This window comes from Protopterus annectens, chromosome 4.part0 (genome assembly GCF_019279795.1).
Source record: "Protopterus annectens isolate FY-2018-M chromosome 4.part0, PAN1.0, whole genome shotgun sequence".
Taxonomy (NCBI): Eukaryota; Metazoa; Chordata; order Ceratodontiformes; family Protopteridae; genus Protopterus; species Protopterus annectens.
Window position 1 is genome coordinate 340,984,725 of NC_056733.1, and position 23,428 is coordinate 341,008,152.

Here is a 23,428-nt window from a genome sequence, read left to right on the forward strand (position 1 = left end):
TGGTATAATCAGAGATATTATGTTTAGTAAGGAGAACATTTTAGTTTTGGGTATACAATTTGGTAAATCAGACAAAGGAATAACAATGGAAAAAATTAACCTTACATGTAATGTTTGAAAAACGTACAAGTTATCTTACACAAAAAAATGTATTCAATAAATTCATTATTATTAGCGAGAGTGGATTACTTAACAGCTATGTTCTATTTACCTCTGGATTATGAAAGAGAGATATACAACACTTTATTCTCTTTTATATAGGGATCTTGTCTAAACCCAGTTAAATGGAGTATATTGTATGCTCCTATAAAAGAAGGAAGACTGGGTTTGAGAAACCTTATAACATTTGTATCATCATTAAACTTGTATAGGATAATTAAATGGATGAAAGAAAATCATAAGGGATTAATTACAGGCATCTTAAGAGAAAAATATAAAAAGGAATGGCAAATGTTTCAAAGATTAAGAGTCAGAGAATGTAGGGATGAAGAAATAAAGACAAAAAATATTACGGAAAATTAATTTTGATGCAACAGAAAGGGAGAGAGTTATATAATATATGTAAATTTTAGAAATTTATCTATGGAAAGATATGGAAATAAAAAAAAAAAGTTAAGGCTCTAAAAGGAAGAATGAAAAGATGTAAAAATGTTGGAATGTCAAGATTTTTTGTAGAGGCTGATAACAAAATATTACCAGTAAAAGAAGAAAGAGCATGTCATTTCTATAAAAAAACTGAAAACTGTTGAACATGTTTTTTGAAATGTAGGAGAAGAGGTAAATTATGGAAGAAATTAGCAGAAATTAATTTTGACGATATAAAAAGGTAGAGGATATTCATATGTATAATAATGAATATTAGTATTACACAGATAAAAATGAGAAATATGTAAAGAAAACAGGTGAAAAATGTTTAATTTAATATGATTATACGGAAAAGAATGAAATAAATATTGCTTAATAGAATTATGGGATTTTAGCAACAATGATGGAAAAAATAAGATTTTGGCTGTGTAAACTGTAGTAGGGGTCAGACAATCAACAAACGTATAAATATGCAAGAACAGTACTCATGTGTAACTAACTACTATACATCTTTATTGTAACGTAAATTTTAAATATAAGGACCCCTACTCTTCAATAAGTGCCATGGGATCTTTTACATCCACCTGAGCTACCACAAACTCAAACAGATGGGCCCTCAGTTTAATGTCTAATCTGAAGGACAGCACACTCAGGAGTGCAGCACCTCCTTTACGCTGCACTACAGCATCAGTAATCAATTGATCTGGTGTAGGAATAAATAAACAATGCTGTTAGCAACATAGGGCAAAACAGCAGCACAAGAGTTATCCACCTATGTACAAAACAAAGAAATGTAATTCAATTACCCAAAAATAGCTGGGATATAAGGCAAAATCAAGAGCCATGACCTCCAGGGCAATACAGTGAATATTCAAGATACCAAAGATGTAGAGTAAGGTGCAAGCCTAATGTGCCTGAGATTACAATGAACTGCACAGCTATAACTTAAATACCCTATAATATCCAATACCGGGAGTAAAATATGAGCCTGCAGCCTCAAAGGGTGTGGTAATGGCTTTGATTATTGCTTCCAAGGCCGCGCACTACTCAATCCTTATAAAAAACATCCAAGGAACCTTTTGTTTGTCACCCGACTTTAAGGCAAAACACAATACTGCACACAATTAGAGCTGCAGTGGTTCTTGGAATTGATTTAAGTAAAGCATTGTGGTTCTACATATCATTCACCTATAATGAAAATGTGGTTACCTATCAAAACATCGAATGATCATAACATCTAAACTCAAAACATCAAGACCATAACATCTAAACCTCAAAACATCTAAAAGTCATAACATCGAATCTCAAAACATTGAAAACTACAAAGCAACTATAAATAACATCCCACACACTGTTTACTACGGAGCCCCCTCCCCCCCCCCCCCCCACTTGGAGGGTGCAGTGGGGCTTGTCCCCCTGCAGAAACGTAGTAAACAGTGTGTGGGATGTTATTTATAGTTGCTTTGTAGTTTTCAATGTTATGACTCTTAGATGTTTTGAATTTTAGATGTTATGGTCTTGATGTTTTGAGTTTAGATGTTATAAGGAGTAGATGTTTTGATAGGTAACCTGAACATTTCAGAATTACTGGTATTTGATGCCTTTGCGCAAATGCTCACTTGATCCTTTCTTCTCTTTTCTTTTATGGAGTTGTTGGGCAGAACTGAGTTTAACATTAGCTGAATGGTCTTCTGAGATTCCGCTGGCAAAAATAATACTAGATTCCTAGTTGAAATTTGATTCAACAATTGACAATTTTTGGTCTTTTACTCCAATATAGTTTTTGCGTACCTATTTCTAACAGTTTAATTTTGGAATTAGGAAGATTAAGTAAATCTTTGCTGCTATCACTACTAGACAATGTTTAATATTTTGTTCAAACTGTTGCGAAAAAAAGATAAACTTACTTAAATATACAGCTGTGCGCTGCTTAACGTCCTTCTGCACAATATCTGTACTGTGTTAGGCAGATGTAAATGTGGTCGGAAGTTGTGCAGAAGGATGTTAAGTGGAAGACAATGTAATACAGTGCTCGTTTAACGTCCACGCTGCTTAATGTTCTGTTGACATAAAATCTATCCCTGACATTAAGCAGCACATACCTGTATCATGTAATTTTGAGATATACTGGGAGTTTTACCTAAATCAGTGCTTCATTGTACTCTGTATATAGTTACTAATGAATGTAGTCTACTGGACAGGATTAATTTCTGGGTATACTTCCCTGAAATCTTTATCATGGAAACTGTATGTATCTCAGCCGGCTAACTCACAACAATCAGTTGTATGGAACATTTGAAGTTCCTCTTCTGGACTGACATAACCAAGTTCAAAACAGTTAAACCTCTGCTTTATAAATGGGATTTCTTATTCTAATAATCTGTTCAAGAATGTTTCTCCTGCCTGCCAGATGCTAACTTTTAATATTTCAAAAATCTATTTACCTAGAAACTCTCACTGATTATGCTTTTCATAATGCAGCTGATATATATATATATATATATATATATATATTTTTTTTTTTTTGGCCTCCATATCCCCTCTGTTGTTGAGTTTCCTTCATAACCCCATGAATGTTACTGCAAGCCTCACTGCTTTCTAGGCTTGTTTCCCTTCCACACACAAGGGGAATACCGATGTATCCCTTAAGATAAGTGGGACCTCCTCAATTCAAGAAACAACTGCCTTATGTCATTTTCCTTTTAAGATCACTCATCCGCATTCAAGGACACAGTCAGGAGGCAGGCATTATACCTGTAGCCAAAGGGCACAGAATTTTAGGAATGAAGGATTGGTAAATCCCATCCAGGGCATGGCAGGGCATGTGTGTAACGGTGTGTATCACTGTGTACAATGACTCACCTGAGAATAAGCAACCTACTTCATGACTGGGTTAACACCACTGCTCTCCGATAGGAGGTGCTTGATAATGAGCAGAAACTCAAGTCACTTCCCCCTGATGAGTAAGCTAACAGGTGCTGTTCACTTTATTCTCTCCACCTTCCTCTTCTGCAGCCTGAGATGTTAGCCAAACTCTGATCTTCTGGGCTGCAGCCATGGTTAATACATATTTTTTTGTCACTACACCAGCTGATTACTTGAAAAAAAAGGGTTGTTCGAGTATTCCACAAATAAAATAAAGTTGAAAGTTGAATACATATGATGCTACCCAAAACAAAAACACTTTCTAGAAAGCCAATAAAACAAGCTGACAAGGAAGGCAGCCAGTGAAAGAAAATCTTAAGATAGTAAAGGTAGAAGAAAAAACTTATTAGTGATAAGTGATTTATAGTCTGCAAACAGGATGCTGAACCATGGCCACTGGAAAACAGAAGCAGATACTTAATTTACGTTAACTCATTAATGCTTCCAGCACTGCAAGCATTTCGCTCATTAGCTGCAGAGCTGGTAGCCGACTCAGCTTCACAGCCATCTGCTTGTACAAAGCGACTAATATTTGTTAAAAAGGCATCACGTTAAGAAACAAACAGAGAGATGTGTTTTAACTTCTCACTTAAATGCATTTCAAACACACAGCAGCTAACATTTATAATGCGAGCTGTACATTCATTAAAAAGATTATGTTTAACAGCACTGATGGCAGCACCCATCAACTATCAACCACTTCAGTACAGAACAGGAGCTGTAGTACTGTAATGCTGCCTGTTCAACTTGTGATCTAGGCACTAATATAGACAGCATCCATCCACACTTGGTGAATATGAATGAAAATAGAGGCAAATTCTGTACTGCAGCCCTAGATAACACCATAAATAAATATTTTCTTTTATTTAGAAACTGTTTACAAACATATATCTTATGACAATTACTCCATATTACAGACTATGAGAAATAGTTACTTAAATTCAGACTGCTCACCTTTGCGTGGATATTTAATCTTATCTGTGTACAAGAACTGCATAAGTACCTCAAATGGCTGGGCTTCAGCCTCTCTAATAGTCACTTGTAATACTGGCAACAAATGGCTGAGCTTAATGTTAGTGTATGCTGAATTCTTTTGTGCTTCATGCTGACAATCCTCTTCCTCAGTTTCCTGTCTCAATTTCTAGTGGGAGAGAACACCAGAATTAAAGCCAAATGGATAAACTAAAATGTGCAGCTAAAAACACAATGCTACGAAGTACAAAGAGATAATTGGTTAATCAGCTACAAACACAGTATGGGTGATGGCACACTAACATATTGGTCCTTGGATCAGCTAAAATAAAACTCTTTATTATATACAACATCCCCTGAAAAACAGAAGTAATGCACTCCAGGTTTGAGAGTTATCCTACAATCAAAGCAAAACTGGGACATAGGAATGGGCTTACAACATCTCTCTCTACCTTGCCATTCAGGTAATGCAGAACTGATATCACACAATCTTTGTAATAATTTACTATTTAAATAATCCACAGCTAATAATTATGAGCACAGAGCAAACAAAGTGGTCACAGCTCCAGTCATCAATACCCATCTGGGATAACCACAGACTGTGAAAGGCATGGGATTCTTTGTATTATGCAAAATGCCAGTAATGAATGCATGAGTAGCTATCAGCAAATAACAGAAAGGTTACTAATACAAAGCTTTTAAACCACAGCCTCATTACAGAGTTCTTTATTATCTTATAGACAGCAGAGTTTTGTACTGAAAAATTAAACTGTGAAGCTAAGCTACAATGTTTCTTGATTATTTTTAAGATCATGATGATGCCCTGTGCTAATAAATATCAGCCATGGTTAATCAAAAAGTACAGTTGTGTACACTTAACGTAAATGTAGATGTTAAGAGTGTATTCACTGTTGCAGTCATCACATTTGGGTTATCTGCTTGCAGGTAGCCCTCAGCCAGCCTGAATACTAGAGTCTTTGGATTTCTGCGTTGGATGCTGTCGCTTCTTCCATGATGTCAGGTCGTCAGGGGTATAAAACATGCAGCCGACGCCATTACATCAGTTTTTCTTGCCCCAGATGTCAGGTGCCCGCCCACAATAGGAAGCAATTATATGGTATGGTACACCCCCAGCAAAAAGCAAATGCACATGATATAATATATGCCAAACAAGAAGGAAAGGTAGAGCCAAGAGAAGTCAGGGGGCTGGAGGGAGGGTAACCAGGACTGCAACAGTGAATACACTCGAACATATACATTTATGGTAAGTGTACATAACTGTACTATGTTCTTCATGTTTCACTGTTGCAGTCATCACATTTGGGTTGATTCCCAAAGCTAAGGAAGTGTGGAGGCAGTTAAGGAACATTAGGGCTAGCAATCAGGCCTTGTAAGACTGCTGTGGCAAATCCAGCTCTGGATTTAGAGAAGATAGGCAGGTGGTAATGCTTGGTGAAAGTATGTACAGAGCTCCAGGGAGCAGCTTTCAGGATGTCCCTGGTAGGGACTTCTCTGAGAAATGCCATAGAGGTAGATGCAGCCCTAGTGGAATGTGATTTTATCCCCTGTGGGGTAGGTTTCCCATGGTGCCTGTAGCGGAAATGGATGCAATGGGCTATCCATTTGGAAATGGTTTGCTTTGCAATGGCCTTCCCCTCTGCCCCTGCAGCAAAGCTAACTAGCAGCTGGTCAGATTTTCTGAGAGGCTTAGTTCTGTCCAAATAGAATCTAAGCTGTCTGTACACATCCAGTATCCTTTCCCCCTTATTTTGAGGATTAGGGAAAAAAGTAGGCAAATGAATGGACTGGTTTAGATCCACACTAGACACCACCTTTGGCATAAAGGATGGATTAGTCCTGAGGGAAACCCTGTCTGCATGGAAGATAATGAAGGGTTCCACTGCCATGAGGGCCTGCAGTTCAGTCACTCTTTTTGCAGAAGTGATGGCTAGAAGTAAGGCTGTCTTCCAAGAAAGGAATTTCAACTCTGCTGTAGCAGCTGGTTCAAAAGGGGAAGAGTGAGTTTTCCCAATAAGTTAAAGTCCTAGGCTGGAGTGGGAGCTCTCTGGGGGGGGTTAAATGTTTGGCTCCCCTAAGGAATTGTTTTAGCAAGGGATGAGAGAAGAGGGGTAGCTCAGTATTATAAATGTGCTGAAATGGCAGAGGCATGAATCTTAATAGAAAAGAAAGATAAACCCATTTAAATAATCTAGAATATGTGGTAAGCTGGGAACAGTTGTGCCCATCCCCTGAGCCTGGCTCCAGGAACAGTATCTTTTCTACTTTTCTGAATAGGATTTCCTAGTACTAGCCCTCCTTGCCTCAAGTACGACATCCAGCACCTGCTTACTGAGGGTTGTTAGAGGACAGCTCAGGGAATTAGCCAGGCTGCAAGGTTCAGGGTTTGAAGCTGAGGGTGCAGAATCTGGCCCGCCTGCTGGGATAGCAGGGAAGGGGTCTGAGGCAGGTGCCATGGTTGCAACGCTGTCAGACTGAGCAAAAGGGGGTACACCAGTGCTGGCGTGGCCAGTCTGGGGCAATCAGGATTGTCCTTGGCTTGTCCTGTTTGATCTTTAGTTAGAACCTTCGAGAGGAGAGGCAGAGGGGGAAAGGCATACATTGAGAGGCTTTCCCAGGTAAAGGACAGGGCATCCACTTTCCAAGCTTGACTGTGGGGTGTTCTGGTGCAGAATGTCTTCAACTGGTAGTTCTGATGGGAGGCAAACAGGTCTACCTCTGGTGTCCCCCATTTGTTCAAGAGCTTGAATATTTTGGGTTCCAGTTTCCATTTGTGTGGGTCCATGATATTTCTGCTTAAGTTGTCTGCCAGTGAATTTAGTTTGCCTAGCAGGAACTGAGCTAGCAGGTTCACTTGGTAGCTCAAGGCTTGTGTTCCACAGAGCCATGGCTAGTCTGCAGACCGGGTAGGAATGGGTTCCCCCTGCTTATGTACCACATAACTGTGGTGTTGTCTGTCTACCAATACGGTCTTTGAAGGCTGTCAGAGCATTCTGTACAGCTAACATTTCTTTTTGATTGACATGCAAGTGCATTTGTCTCGGGTTCCATTTGCCCTGAAGGCACTGCCCTGCCATGTGAGCCCCCCATGCATAGTCTGATGCGTCTGTTAGGGTTTGGGCAGCAGGGAATAGAGTGAAAGGGATTCCCTTGTTGTGGTAGCAGGCCTCTGCCCACCAAAGGAACTCTGCCCTTAGACAAGGAATGATAGGAATCATTGTTTCCAGGTCTTGAGAATGTTGACACCATAGACTTTTTAAATACCACTGAAGTTTCCTCATATTCAGCCTTGCATATGGAATTAACAGAATGCAAGAGGCCATGAACCCCAGGTCTTGCAGGAGTTTCCTTGGAGATAGTTCGGCTTTTGTGGCCAGTAGGTTGAAGTAGGTTGTCAAATAAAATGGTTTCTCCGGAGTGAGGAATGCCATCTGGGAAGTTGTGTTCAAGCTTGCTCCCAGGAATACAATCTGTTGGCAGGGTACTATGTGTGACTTCTTCTCATTGATGGTGTACCCCAGTGAGGTTAGAAGTCTCTTTACAAATGCCAGATGTTGTAATAGCAAGTCCCAACTTTCTGCCTGAATCAGGCAATCGTCCAAGTATGGGTAAATCCGAATATTTCTCTGCCTGAAAAATGCAATGTCTGGAGCCAGGCAATTTGTGAATACCCTGGGCGCAGTAGATAAGCCAAAGGGAAGTGAAGAGAACTGATATAGTGCATGGAGCCCGCCCTGAAACGTAAGTATGGTCTGCAGGATTCCCTTATTGGGATGTGCAGGTAAGCTTCTTTTAAGTCTAGGGTTGCCAGCCAGGCATCCTTGGCTAGCATAGGAATAAGCTTTTCAAGAGTTAGCATTTTGAATTTTGGAACCACCAGAAAGGTGTTGAGAATAGAGAGGTCCAGGATAGGATGCCAGGAGTTTTCTTTTCTGGGAACCAGGAACAGTCTTGAATAAAAACCTTGTCCCCTTTGTTCTGCTGGGACAGGTTGAATAGCCCTGATACTGACGAGAGATAGCACTTGTTTTTGGGCCTCCGCCCACTGATTTGGGGGGACGTCTGGCCATCCACTTGGGCTTGGGAGTGAGTGGAAGTAGAATCTGTATCCTTGGGAAACTATGTTTAAAACCCATTTGTCCTGGGCAATGAGTTCCCAATTTTTTTGCATGTAGGGCGAGCTTTCCTCCTAAGGGAGCGAGTAGTTGAGTAGGACTTGGAAAAGTTGAGAAGTCATCGTGCCATTTTTCCATAGGGGGGAGGCTTACTACTCCATGCTTTGGAAGTGGGAGCCCCCTACTGCTTAGATCTGTGCATAGCCTGAGACTGAAGTCTTGGTGGTCTGCTGCTCCTGGGTTTGGACTGAGTAGGCCTGGAAGGGACTGGAAAAGAGCATTTCTTTGAAGGCCAATGCCTACTCAATCTAGGAGGCTGTACTTGTAAGAAATCTTTAACAGTCTGCATAGATTTAGTTTTTTCCTCCATCCTTTTGAAGACTTCTTCTGCTTTGTTGCCAAAAAGGCGGTCTTGGTTTAAGGGTGCATCCAGTAATTTAGCTTTAACATGATCTGGCAAGTTTTGTTCCTTAAGCCAAGCATACAGACCCAATGACAGCAGCCCTGCAAGCATCAAAACTACATTGCAAAGTATGTTTACCAACTTGTTCAGCAGAATGCATTAACTCTTGCAAATCTTTGTGTTCAGCACAGTCAGGAATCAACATCATTTTCTGTTTAAGTAGTCCCATAATATGCTGCTGATACTTTAACATATGAAACTGGCAATTTAAATCCCTAATGGCCAAAGTAGCAGAAGTGTACACCTTCTTACCCCATCTGTCTAAAGCTCTAGAGTCCCTAACATAAGGGGTAGGATTTTTGGCAGTAGTAGCCTTAATGCCTTTTGGTCCTTTGGAAATGGTCTCTGAGTCCACAGTAGGATTCATGAAGAGGAATTTGTGAGAGTCAGGTACTCTGTAGTACCTGTCCGGTTTCCTTGGAGCTGGAGGCAAAGTGTCTGGGGTAAGGCTGGATTCCAAAGAAAACATCATCTACAATCTCCAGAACAGGAGGGATAGCTAGAGGCCTGTGTTGAGGCAGAAGAAAAATTCTCCAAGTCTCTTTTTGGACTCAGAATAGTACTGGCTTTCTCAGTGGAAATGCTCTCTAAGTGTATGCAAGGTTTCACCAAAAGAAAAATCTTCTGGAGGGAAAGCAGAGGGAATTGAATCCTCTGCATCAGAATCCTCATAAGTACATAACGGTAAATCCTGGTAGTCAGAAGGAATAGATATCAGATTCCTGATCAGAAGAATCAGAAAGGAAATCAGTTCTAGGTCTCAGAGGGGGAAGGCTGGCTTCCCCTAATTAAAGGTAATAAGGTCTTCTGCCATTCTAATCACTTGTTTTTGAGGCATATAGACCTAAGAATGTGGTTTGGCCGTCTGTTTTCTAGACGTAGTGTGAGCCTTAGGCCTAAGGAATTTGGTATTCTTAGCTTGAAACGAAGTTGTTGGTTTAATATGAAAATCGGTAGGCTTGAATACACCCTCAGAAGCCAGTGCCTGCACAGCGGCTCTGGACCCATCCAAGGTAGAGACATCCGCTGGTTCCATAGTTGAAGAAGCATCTCGCAGCATACCAGACTCCGAATGGGTCTCAGTAGAGGCCTGCGATTCTGTAGTAGCGGGTATCAGGGGCTGCGAAAGCGCCTCACTGAGTACCGGCTGACTGGCGACTAGCTTAACAGAAGCGTCGTCGGCAGTTTTGGACCTATGCGGTCTGTCTCTGTCTTTATCTTTATGTTTTTTCAGATGATCGGTAATCAGATGGCTTAACGAAGCCATTTTGGAGTACGGAGATCAAGAACAAAAGTATTTAGCTACAAAAATAGCCCAACGACAAATAGTTTGGGCGTTGAACAAGGCACAAAACTGACAGTGAGGGACATCGTGGTCTGGGCCTAAAAAGGTGATGCAGTAAGAATGAAAATCTCTATGAGGTATTTGCTTTCCACAGGCAAGACAATTGTTGATTTTTTCTGACATCGGTTAGAGCAAGAAAAAAGGATCTAGCAGGTACTTATCTTTTTGAAGACTTCAGGTCTGAAACTTGAAAACGAAAATTTCAGGAGTCGGCCGACCGGCACTTGCGAACTGCTTCTGCTTCGGGCTCCGCACGGCAAGAAAGACTGATGTAATGGCATTGGCTGCATGTTTTATACCCCCGACGACCTGACGTCATGGAAGAAGCGACAGCATCCGATGCAGAACTCCGAAGACTCTGGTATTCAGGCCGGCTGAGGGCTACCTACAGGCAGATAACCCAAATGTGATGACTGCAACACTGAAACACGAAGAACATCCAACATTCACAGTTCAGCATTTTTGTCTTGCTTGCACTCAGAGGGGGTTGGGGTGCATCCGTCCCATGCAGAAGACTGCAATGTCACATAATTATAAAACAAACTATGTTTAACACTCCCCAATCTCGCAGGATCAATGCAACTTGTGGGCAAAAACTTTTCACAAATCAAGGAAAAATAATTATGATTTGGCACTCAAAATATTATCAAATAATACACATTTGCCCAACTTATAAGGATCTTAAAAGTGAAGACTGGGATGAGGAAGCACTCAAGCAGAGTGGTACAAGTAGAAGGATTTCTGTGAAGAAACAGGGATGATCACCCTCACAGATCAACTACTGTAACAGTGTATCTCTTCTGCTCGATATTAGGGAAACTCCCTGCTGGGTCCTATGAATGGTTCAAATCCCAAGCACTAAACTTGCCATAGAGCAGAAGCTTGAAGTCAGCCAAAAGGGCAGCGACAAACATTATACTTGAAGTAGAGATGTACAATATTCTGACTCCTAAAAAGGGTGTGAACCAATGAACGAGTGGAAGGGGTGTTAGCAGGTATATCTGCAATTACTAGATTCTTAAAGCAGCCACGGAGTACAGAATTTTCCACTGGATGGTGTAACACCTGATGGTGGATCAATGGAGTTCGCAATCAACTTTGAAACAGTTCTGATGGTGACTGCCAGCCTTTCCCTCTGAGGGGGAAAGGAATAAATGCTCAGTCTTCCAAATCTCACACCTGTCTGAGACACAACTTGAGGTGTTGTGCAGCAAGGGTGTAAAAGGGATAGTCTTCCTCTTTTCTTTGCTGCAGCAGAAACTACATACAGGCAGATTAGTTCAGGGAAAATTCAGTAATCGTTTGGGGACGATTCATAGGCTTTAACCTCAGTGACACCTGTATCCTTGTGAAATACGAAATATGGTTTCCTACAAATATTGGCATGCAATTATAGGTGGTCAATTAATTCAAAAGTTTTTTTTTTTTCAAGATACAAAACAACACAGTATCCCATCAGGCAAGACTCAAAAAAAGCTTGGATCCCACACAGGGGGAGTTCTTCAATGGTCAGTTCAGCCGAGATGCATAACTCCTTTAAGAAGCTGCAGGATTAGCCAGGGTTGAGTCAGAATCTTGCCCAAGACAAGGTCATAATGGGCAGAAAAAGCTGACTTATGTACCAGGACCATAGAATAACCAAGGATCACATCGTACAGAGGCTAGCCACAGGTAAGGGTAACTGGTTAAATAACCAAATAAGATGACATCAAGTAGGGATCCATCCAAATGGAGAATGTCTTCCACTGCAAGCATACGTCTGCAGAATGGAAAACCACCTGGCATTCTTAACTTCTGGCAGCTCAGCTGGCAGAATCAGTAAGAAAAGAGAGCCTAATTCAGGAAAGCAGCCCTGAGGAGGAGCTGGCTATCTCATAAACTATGGGGGGACACCCCTAGCAAAAATCAGGAGTGCTTCCAGTACTGTCAAAAATGAGAGTCCAAAAATTACACCTTTCTCAATCAACCATGGAGGAGAATAAATTATTGATCTGTGTTCTTTGAACTGTGCAATGAGGCATGGAATCGGGAGGAATAGCAAGAAAGCATGCAGGAACTCATGGGGGGCACCAAAAAGATCCATACCACTCATGGCTTCTGAATTCTCAGCTCCAGGAAAGAACTGTGGAGCAGGAGATCCTGCCATAATATTAAATTAGAATGTGCTGTGAACTACTAAGAGACTGATGCCTCTGTCTCTGGATCACTGTTGGGAAGGTAGTGCTTCTCTGCACAGGGGAATCAAACAGTACTCCTTGTTTGTTTAGGTACCACACAATGGATTAGTTTCTAGAATAAAAAGGAGGAGCTCAGAAGCAGTTCTATTTTCAAGGCCACCAAGGCAACATCTTTAAATACATCACCATTTGGTAAAAGTTTTGATAGAGTACCCAGCAAAATCTCCTTACATCCTTAGGAAGTGTCCAAACAACCATCTGAAGACAATCCTATAGAAACCAGTCTTCCTTTGGGATGAAGACTCCAACCTGCAATGTTTAACAAGCATGGAGGCATTCTATCATAATGGTGACTTATACTATCTTGTGCAGATAAAACCATTAAAACTTTTGGCAAGTAATTATTGCCCTTGTGAACTAAGCCATTACCAACCCTTGCAACATTTCTTCCAGAATTGGGGAAAGTGAAAGAAATGAGGTCTGCTTTCCTACATGCTCTTTTGATTACATGTGTTCCCGCAAGAGGCAGTCCTATCAAGGTAATACACAAGCTGCATGTCTACATCCAGAGTAAATGGCAACATTGTTTTTTTCTCTTTAATTTCAAGCATTAGGAAACATGAACTGAGTTGAGAAGACTGACCAAATTCTTTCTAAACATAACCTTGGACATGAAAGATGGATATGTATTGAAACAAACCATGTCCTTATGGACTAACTGATAAGGCTGAATACAGACTATGGACTACAATTCTGAAATCTTGCAGTATACACCAGTTTTGGATGACACCAGTTCTACGGCAGTGTTTGTCAGCTCATTTGGTGTATGCTCATTTAGCAGTTTCCAATTTGATCGACTAACAGTTTATTACCATGTTCCAGTATGTGAAATCTCATGGCCAAATGCGGATGCTGTGAAACTATTTAAAAAACAAAAACCAGTAGTGTTTGCATTACATGTTTAAGTTGGGGTTAGCAATGGGGATATGATGACCCACATGATTAGGATATGTTTAAGGGTTTAAAGTTAAGTTTAGTTTTAGGGTTAAGGTTGAATCCAGTCCAAAAGTTTCAGGCTAGCAAAGTGATTTTCATACTGCTACATTTTGCCCAACTTTTTTTTAATTCCTGCCATCTAAAATGATATCATTCAGATTTGCATCAGGGAACCTAGAACTTTTTCTACCAAGTGACATGTACCATACAGACAGCCTTTCATAATACCTACTTAATGCCAGAAGACAGAAGAGATTCTAAAGAAAGCAGTGCCAGTTCCTGTACAAATCATAATCATGGTACAAAGGCCTTCAAAAACCAGCCACACTGGCTGTTTTTGTGTGACATTAGTATGATGTCCCAGTACCGTGTAATCTGACATACCAAAATAGTGTATGCGAATAAAAGTGACCTCCCCACTAATAGTCTGAAGCATCTGTAACAATCAACTGAGCAGGAAATGGTATACTAATCTATTTTCATTGAAACCATGGGCAAGGCTTTGTCTGTAAATGGTCTACTGTGATCAATGTGTACTACCTCAGTAAACAAACTAAAAGAATGAATGAATAAATAAATAAAACAGAGGGATAGGGTTGGCCACATCTAGTGTTATTACATTTTTAAAAAAGAAAACATGGCCAGACTTTGACTACTATGATCCCTTACTGATGTGGAAAGTCTGAGGAATCCGAGGCCATATCGTGTAAACTCTGGTATATAGAAACAACATAATGAAAGAAGCTATGCACACAGAAAAAAACAAAAGCTCCACATCCAAAGCCAAGTATTCTCTAGGCCGCTTTAATGTTTGAAAATACAGAAAGATAGTAATCTCTAGGACTTACTAATGAACAGTACTACATTTGACTGGGTCTGTGTTGATTTTTTCCAGTTTACTGCTACTTTCAGGGAAAGAAAAACTTGCAGCAAGAGATACTGCATTCGCTGTTGTGGGTTTTCTGAGAACAGATGACAGTGATTACAGAAAATATTAAATTTTTTTCATCTAATATAAGCAAGACTCCATTGTCATGGACTTGCCAAATTTGTGTGTGTAGTGGTCACGCCAAAGGACAGGAACAGAAATGTCAAGGGATATTTTTTATGAATAGGGGATATCCAATTAAGCATTTTCCATGTTCAGTGGGATCATCCACGACTCTTGAGAGCTCAGCGGTAGTAAGGAAGGACCTATCGGACTGAATTTCATCACCTTTGCAAACATGACGACGCCCCCTTGCCTTATGTGCAGTACATAACCACACTGACCCCACAGCTGCTTCTGTAATCCCTCAATACTCCTGTTGGTGTCAGCAATACCCTGCCCTCCCCCTCGATGGCTAAGGCAATGTCAGCCACTCAATCCCTCCTCAATGAGATCCAACTATTCAACTGCCTGTTGAAGACGTTAGGGGTTGTTCTTACAGTCCGTACTAGATGTCATGGCACCGGGAAAGTGTGGTCCTGATTATAAAATCTTTAGAGGATAAAACATGTCAGAAGTTTTCACTTAATCCCAAAGCACGAAAAGGATGCTTTCCAATATTAGATAATTTGGGTGGTTTCTATATGGTTATATACGTATAGATTCTTTTGTTTTATTTTCTTAAATGTCTTACAGACTCGTATCTCACCAGCGTACGTGCCTCCAGAGTTAAAAACTTCTACTGACTGAACCATTGCGGATTCTTTGGTTCCATCAGCAAATTTTCTTCTTGTTAGTAAAAGCCAAAGATTTACCACCATCATCAGCTAATAAGCTCAGACAGTTTGGTTAGCTTAGATTAGGGCTAATGGAATCTCTTCCTTTTTCATTCCACAGCTCCGTACTTTTTGGGAGTTATTTTTTTTTTCTCCTTTGCCATCTTATGTTGTTAGAGTGATGTGCAGTTTTAAAGGATTAACAGCACTTCTGACATTTAGATTTCTACTTTTGGATTTGTCAATGCCGTTTCAAACGGTATTTCAAATTCCACTCAGGTTTTGGTGTGTGTGTGTGTGTGTGGGGGGGGTGAAATTCAAAGGTAGCTATACTTTTTTTTGCCCTCCCCCGCCCCCCAAAAAAAACTATTACAGGCAAGTGAAATTTCTCCCTTTCTACAATCCCTTTTAAATTCACATCTGAATCTTCACCTTTGCAGCAAGTGTACAGTTTTTTCTTTGGTCTTGGTTTTGGGTTCTTCTTTTCCACAGTTTTCAAATTCCTTTTCCAGGTAATAGCTTAAAATATTAACATATTTTTAATTATAAAGAGAATGTTCCAGAAAAAACACATGCTGCAGACCAAGTGTGAAGTCTTTTGGTGCCATCTGAGCTCAAAAAACTCACTTGTTAAGACACGTCAATAGGGAAAACAAGAACTTATGATCGACTGATATCTCCTACCTTGCAGTGCAAGACAAAACTGAAATTTAAATAAAATATGAAGCGTGATGTGATTTTCATTGAACTGTAGCTCATTAAAAAGTTTAAATTCCCAATCTTTTGACGTGCTTTGGATGATGTAAACAGTGTTGTTGAACTTTGACCCTTGTAGGTCCTATGTTAATGCCTATCACTGAGATTCGCTGAATTAGGAGTTAGAGAAACTGATCTAGACACTATAAAAATCAGACCAACAAAGCTAGTATGAATAAATTTCTGTGCAATTTCTAACAAAAAATGGGAAAACACTGTGAAATTACCAATAAATAAGTTTGCAAATGCCTTTTTTGTACTACATAAATCTTGTTTGATCAATGTTAGTGGATGACTGGGTATTAAAATGTTTAAATCAAAATAAATATCTACTAACTAAATGATGAAATACTTCCATGAATATTCTACTTAAATCAAGAATGATTTTTTTTCTTTATGGAGAAAGTGGAGGGATTCTCTACAGTGCAGAGATGTACTAAAAACAATGTTTCTAAATGTCAGAGAATATTCTTTTTTGCTAACAAAACTAAAAATGGGTTATAACTACTGAAGAAGCAAAAATATAATGTCACAATCATGCGTCATTTAAAAATCCAAATCATCACTTTTCCTTTTGTAATCAGAAAATCTCATTGAATATCTTCAAATTGTAAAAGATGATAGTGGTACTTTAATAATACTAAGAAATACCACTCCGGCACTGTATTTTTGCTTCTGCAATAGAGTTATATACCCTGTTTAACTTTATACTGTTTTATTTTGTATTACTGGACAAGTATTTTAAAATCAACAAAAGCTAGCAGATCAAAATATGTACTAAATTGTGACCAGATAAACACCAAGTACATCTGAAGGCCCAGGGCACATGCTTTATTTGTCCCAAATAATCTAGGGAACATGTAAACTCCTCCTAGAAAGACATGAAACACAGGGAGAGAGCTGAAGTAAACATTTACATTTTCATATGACAGCATAATATATTTTCTGTGGTGTAGGGGTGAAAGGCAAAACAACAAAAAAACGAGAAACTGATGCAACAGACTAAATGGCTACATTCTATAAATATGCTTTACTTTTTTGAAAACAATTTCATCACACAAACTAGTATAAAGTGAAAGTCCACCTGCAGCAGTTGCTCCCGCACTTGTGTGATTTTCTTTCTCAGCCACCTGCATCGGGCTGTAACAATTGCTATGTGACCTTTAACTCGCTCTTCTTTCTGTAAGTAGCAGAAATAAGAAAATAATCCATTCAGTCAACTCAAAGTTACACAAAAGCAGTAAATATTTGTGCTTCAAAATGTAGCATTAATGAAAGTTATTAGCCAGGAAACACAAAGCTGTTTTTCATTAAAACTGAGTGGCAGTGGTTTAAGTCCTTCAACTCCATGCTTCACTATGAAATAGTGATGGTAGTGTAACCATGTGATTTTTGAATGTCACATTGCCAATTTTACTGCAAACAAGGGAGCCCGCAGGATTTTTTGTAAGGGGGGGTGCAAACCCAGAGCCCCGCCTATGCAGCCCCAGCCACGCAGCCCCCCCCCCCCCAAGCAGCCATTACAGGGTCCCATTACTTGGCTATTTCTCCCCAGTTGCCATAACACTGTTCAAAATTCTCAGTGTATATATTGGTTTATGCTTTACTTCTACAATGACTACAGATATCTAGATTTAATTAGGAATCCATGATAAGTTTTTTTACATACTCCATGTACACTGCAACTAACTCAGGGGAATTTTCAGCTGCCAGCCCTTTTGAAATCTGATCAAGAAGGCTTGGCTGTTCAGTTCTCTATACTGGAATAATTTTTCATTCATTGCTAATAATCATTTTATTTACTTGGGTACGAACAGAGTTTTCCTTTTTACCTACCATAAAGACAAGGTATTTGTTTCATCTCAAAATACTTTCCCTTGTTTTATTTATTTATAAGTGACTTTAGAAACAGCTACTGGGGAATGGTATTCATTAGCTCAGTATTTCTCATGTAGGACACTAAACTGAGTCCCATAAACGTGTTCAGATTACACAGATTTAAACAGATTAGTTTATAACACTAGTGTTACTTGGCTTCCAAGATTAGCTCTCAGTAACAAAAATTGCTGTTTAAATAAAAGCTGGCATTCTGTGCTCTGAATGCAAGACACATTATAGCTGTATTTAACTTAAACTGTGTGCAGTCACTAAATTATGTATATCTTTTAATTAATGCTTGGTCAAGCATTTCTTCATAATCCCAACATTAACACAGTCGCAAGTCATCATCTTTTTAAAGATAATTCCAGTAGCCCTAATATATGCACATTATTAATTCTTTTTTCAAGATTAGTTTTACTGAGTGGGCGAGGGAAATTCTGGGCGTTTTCTGCTTTTGTGTGGTTGACCCTTAGTTATATGAAACTGGGTCTATTATCAGTGATGTGAACAACTTCATTATATGCTTAACTAAAAGCTTTAGACCTTATTTCTTGACACAGACATTACAGTATTCTTCCTGTTACTGTGATAAACCACAGTAGCCACGCATAAGAAGTGTACATATTTATACATATGATTACAATATATACACGTTTTAATTATAATATAAAATAATTTAATTATATCCTTTCTATAATACAGCACCACTTGTTAGAGTGTGTTTTAAATGTATAGTTTTTAATGATTTTCCAGCAAGCAATGAAACAAAACATATGAACCAATAATGACAAACTGCCCAATTCAGAACATTTCAACCATAAAAGGCCACTTAACCTTTTGTCATTACAATCCACCAATGTCAGTCAGTATGCACAATCTCTGCAGAAGTAAAAGTCATCTGAATACTTCCACATTAAAGAGATCTGAAACTAATGAGGTTGCTGCTAGAAAACAACTTTATTTTCAGTGTTTCATCTACAAATTCAGCGCCTACTGCCCTTAAAGAATAAATTGCCCATGCTACATTAAAAAAAAATGGTAAGCTAGTATATTGCAATAGAGAATGGGTGGCAAGCTGAACAACAAGTTCATAGTTACTGGGCATTTCCTCCAAAGGAGGACATACTCAAGATTGCAGCACCCCATCTCCTTAAAATACAAATCTACATGCTGTGGAAGTAGAACCTATAGCCTTCTACATTAAGATGCAAGTATGCTACCTGCTGTGCTACTAACACTGCTTTAAAATTCTATATGATAGTAGTGATACCATTTGCTGAACAAAACAGTTGTACATTTTAAGCAAACTTAGCAAGAGCAACAGTAAATTTTTCTTCCCTTGAAGCTCACAATTCCTTAAAAATGCACTTGAAAATAAATTCCACCTGCTAACTTTAACTAGGGCATTTCACTCTCTCTCACACCCCCCCCCCCATCGTCTTAGTGCAAGAAATCTGGACAAAGCCTAAAATAAACAGGGACAGATTATAAATATTGCCCTCATGAACTTAGAAAATTGCTAAAAATAACAGAATTTGTTAGTATGCATTTTTCTAAAAGATATGACGTCTAAAACTCAAATGTCTGTTATTATTTAGCAACTTCAATCCTTTTAGGAGGAATATGGGGAAAAAACCTGGACAGCTGAGGGGTATGCCACCTCACTCATACATACATACACACACGCACACACACTACCTCTCAATCTCTTAGCACAAGAAATCTGGACAAAGCTTGTTATAATTTTGGGACAAGGGCCCAAAACTAGGGACCCATTTAGAAAGTTGCTGTAATAACAGGATTTGTGTTGGAATGCGTTTTCTAAAGGATGAAGTCTGAAGCTCAAACACGTCATTATTTAGCAACTTTAATCCTTAGCTCATCCCAGTGATTTCTCAAAAAAATTATTTTTATGAGGAACAGACCAAAAATATAAGGCAAAAATCTGGACATTCTGTGAAAATCTTTACAGTTCTGAGGTATGACACACACATACATTACCCCTAGCTCCATAGAAAGTGGACAGAAGAACACGTTTTGTATTAGTATGCATTTTCTGAGGATATGAATCCTAAAACTCAAATGTCTGCCAATATTTTGACTTCAATCCTCTGTGATTTGCAAGAAAAACACAATTTTATGAGAAACAAACCGAAAATATGAGGCATAAATCTGGATAATTGTGAGGTATGGACCCCCCCCTTACTTACACACACACACACACACACACACACACACACACACACACACCTACCTCCCTCTTACACACACAACTCCCTCTCTGTAGAGCAGGTGGTTTGCTTTACCACTAGTTTTTAAGTGAAGGAGTTCAAAGAGTGCTGCGTCATTTGTAGTATAGAAGTCTAAGCTGAAATCACCCCTCAGGAGTCTGTATGATATTGAAGAGAGGGGCAAAGCATTTAGTCTATCAGAATGGCTAAGGGTACTCAGACCTGAGATCTTTTTAGACAGGAAACATTGAGGGCTCTCAAGTTGCTTTAGATGCTTAGGGAGGTATATGCCAAAGGGTACATACCTCAAATAACAAGCTAGTTATTATAAAAGTGTAGTAGTTCCAAATACAATGAAGGCTGTCCTTTTACCCACGTATCACTCTATCTTGGTGATACAAACATCGATCTCACACGGGTTAAATAGCAGAATTTATTACAAAAGCGAAAATGAAATAAAATACTTTAAACACGTAAAATTCAAAAACGAATAAGACAAAGTAACTTATTTAGCGCTTTCATCTCCAACACCAGAGACTTCCTCAGAATCCAGTTACCATTCACAATTCTTACTTTATATATCCCACGTCATTAATTACTGATTGAACATTTGTCTGGTTAATTGCATATACTTATAAATTAATTAATTAAAGGGCTAGACTTTAAACAATGGATTTCTGCAACACTGAATAGACATTTGGAATAAAGTTGTGTTAAATGAGCCAATATATATACACAAAGAATGTATATTCCTATATGTGCATATTCAACACACGCACACACACACACACACACACACACACACACACACACATATATATATATATATATATATATATATATATATATATATATATATAATGTAAATATACAATAATATAAATAAATAAATGAATAAATATATAAGTAAATAAATGAATACACATATAAACACAAATATATACATTCAATTGCTAAAAGGCACATTAGTAGGTTGAAAAATAAATAAATAAATACTTATTAACATACTAACCAAGGAAAGTTAATAATTAAGGTTGTGTAAAATACCTATGTGCAAAGTAAATGCATTTGTCAATATATATGTATAAAATGTATAAAATAAATGCATTTGTCAATATATATGTATAAAAACATGAGGAATATACAGATGTAACACATATGTACTTGTTTGTACCTGTTTGTAGTGTGTATGTATGTGTATAACCATACAAAATGTTTGAATAAGTCACCAAATATTGATAATAAATAAATAAATAAATGAATTAATATAATACTAATAATTTATTTAAAAAGATGCTGATGAATTTATTAAGTATATTGTTTGAAGATATTATTTAAAAAATATTGTTAAAAACTATTTATTTAAAAAATTATTATGCTGATAATTTATACACCTTATTAAAGAATGTTAAAACTGATAAAAATGTTGTGCTAGTATTATAATACCAAATTATATAAATATAAATAAATAAATAATAAATCAATAGGATTAATATTGTATATTACAACCCTAGGGACCTAATTGAACCTTTTTGTGTAGCGACCTATTTAATAATTTTATTCTAGAGGTTATGGGCTTTCAAGCTAGTTATTATCCAAAGCCCAATCATACTCCTCTGTGTTAAGCATTGATCGGTGCTACTATGCTCTAGCCTCACATAAAGTTTCAACAGCAGCACCACAGAACAGAGTTGGAAACCTGTAACAGCCTTAAACGCTGTAGTACAATTTGCACTGAGTTTTGACTGATGTAACAATCTAGATTTAAGGAATAAATACAAAAAGCAATGTACACAGCCTACAACACAAATTCTAATATAGCGCAAGTACAGAAATTAAAAACCACCACTCGAAGCTATAAATGGACAAGAGAGCAGCATTTTTACTGCATTTAAAAAAATACTTAAAATGTATAAATAGCATTGAGTGGGCAGTACTTGTACACTTTTAGGCCTTCCACGCATGTTACACATTCACACTACAAAAGACATGTTAACGATGAGACACTTTGAAAATGTCTTGTTTGTAGCTATAGTCAGGAAAAATGCACAAGGTCAATACAGTAATGGAAATCTCAAAGCACTTTCTTTACGGGCAAGGTACACACATGTACATTATATACATGTTTAATCAGAAAACCAGTTTTATCATATATTCAGATGCATACGTTAATGTCTGCATCACCTAATCATTTTAATCACTATAAATAAGAGCTAACTTATTCAACCACTAACAGTACCAAAAAAAAAACAAAAAAAAAAAAAAACACACAATTCAAAAGTGGAAAAGTTGCAGTAAAGTACTAGATATCTGCATTTAATTAGTTTTTACTTCATACAATGACCTAAAGCTTACATGTGATTTGTTTTGGAAGTAACCAGCATCTCACCCAGCAGTATTATTTTGTAAACACCGTCCATATGTCACTATCAAGTGAAGCGTAATGCAGTTTACAAAGTACCGCCCTTCCTGCCTTGCTATCTCCATAAAAAAAAATACACATACCTCCAACACCTTTAGTCAGATATTCCATGGATGTGTTTAGTTTAACAGTACTTATTTTAACAGCAAGCAAACATCTTAAAGTACACTGAGCAAAAGTGGAATATGCATAAAAAAGAAGTTATGTACTCACCATAACGTTCCATGTTGGTAGTCCATCTCACCCTTCATTTTTACATATGGGTTTGCAGCCGATCCTTGGCTCCAAATCGGCCGATTTTCAAGCTCAAAGACTTCTGGTTGGCTTGTGGCTAAGCAGGTATCCCATGGTGCACCACTGCAATCCCCAGATCTTGTTTGCTGCTCACTAGAAATAGAAAGAAATCCCTAACCAAAAAACCAATACTAAAGGGTTGCCAACCAAAAAATTTAAAGTATTACCTCCAGATCTTCCAGGATGGGGGCAGGAGGGCGGGTTGGTAAAAATGAAGGGTGAGATGGACTACCAACATGGAACGTTATGGTGAGTACATAACTTCTTTATGTTAGGTAGTCCAATCTCACCTTCATTTTTACATATGGGACAGCGTTCCTAGCGCCTTATTCTTGGGTGGCTCATTGGTAGATACTCCTGAGCACCGTGGAGCCAAAGGATGCTCTACCCCCAGAAGCCAAATCCAACTTATAATGAGTAATGAAGGTGTGAGGGGTAGCCCACATAGCTGCTGCACAGATATGATCAATTGGTACCCTGGCTTGAAAGGCTGCAGAGGTACACAGAGAATTGGTAGAGTGAGCCTTGATCCTGTGGGGTAAAG

The 23,428-nt window shown here is 38.5% G+C and overlaps 1 protein-coding gene across 2 annotated transcripts in view; it reads right to left on the reverse strand.

The window, feature by feature from the left end:
* LZTR1 (leucine zipper like transcription regulator 1) overlaps positions 1-23,428 on the reverse strand; it is an 830,693-nt gene that overhangs the window by 318,003 nt on the left and 489,262 nt on the right. For both annotated transcript variants that reach the window (XM_044068313.1, XM_044068312.1), the window contains 2 exons: positions 17,141-17,236; positions 4,465-4,651 (listed from right to left, as the gene is read on the reverse strand). In XM_044068313.1, the coding sequence (XP_043924248.1) occupies positions 4,465-4,651; positions 17,141-17,236 (283 nt within the window). The remainder of the gene's footprint in view (positions 1-4,464; positions 4,652-17,140; positions 17,237-23,428) is intronic.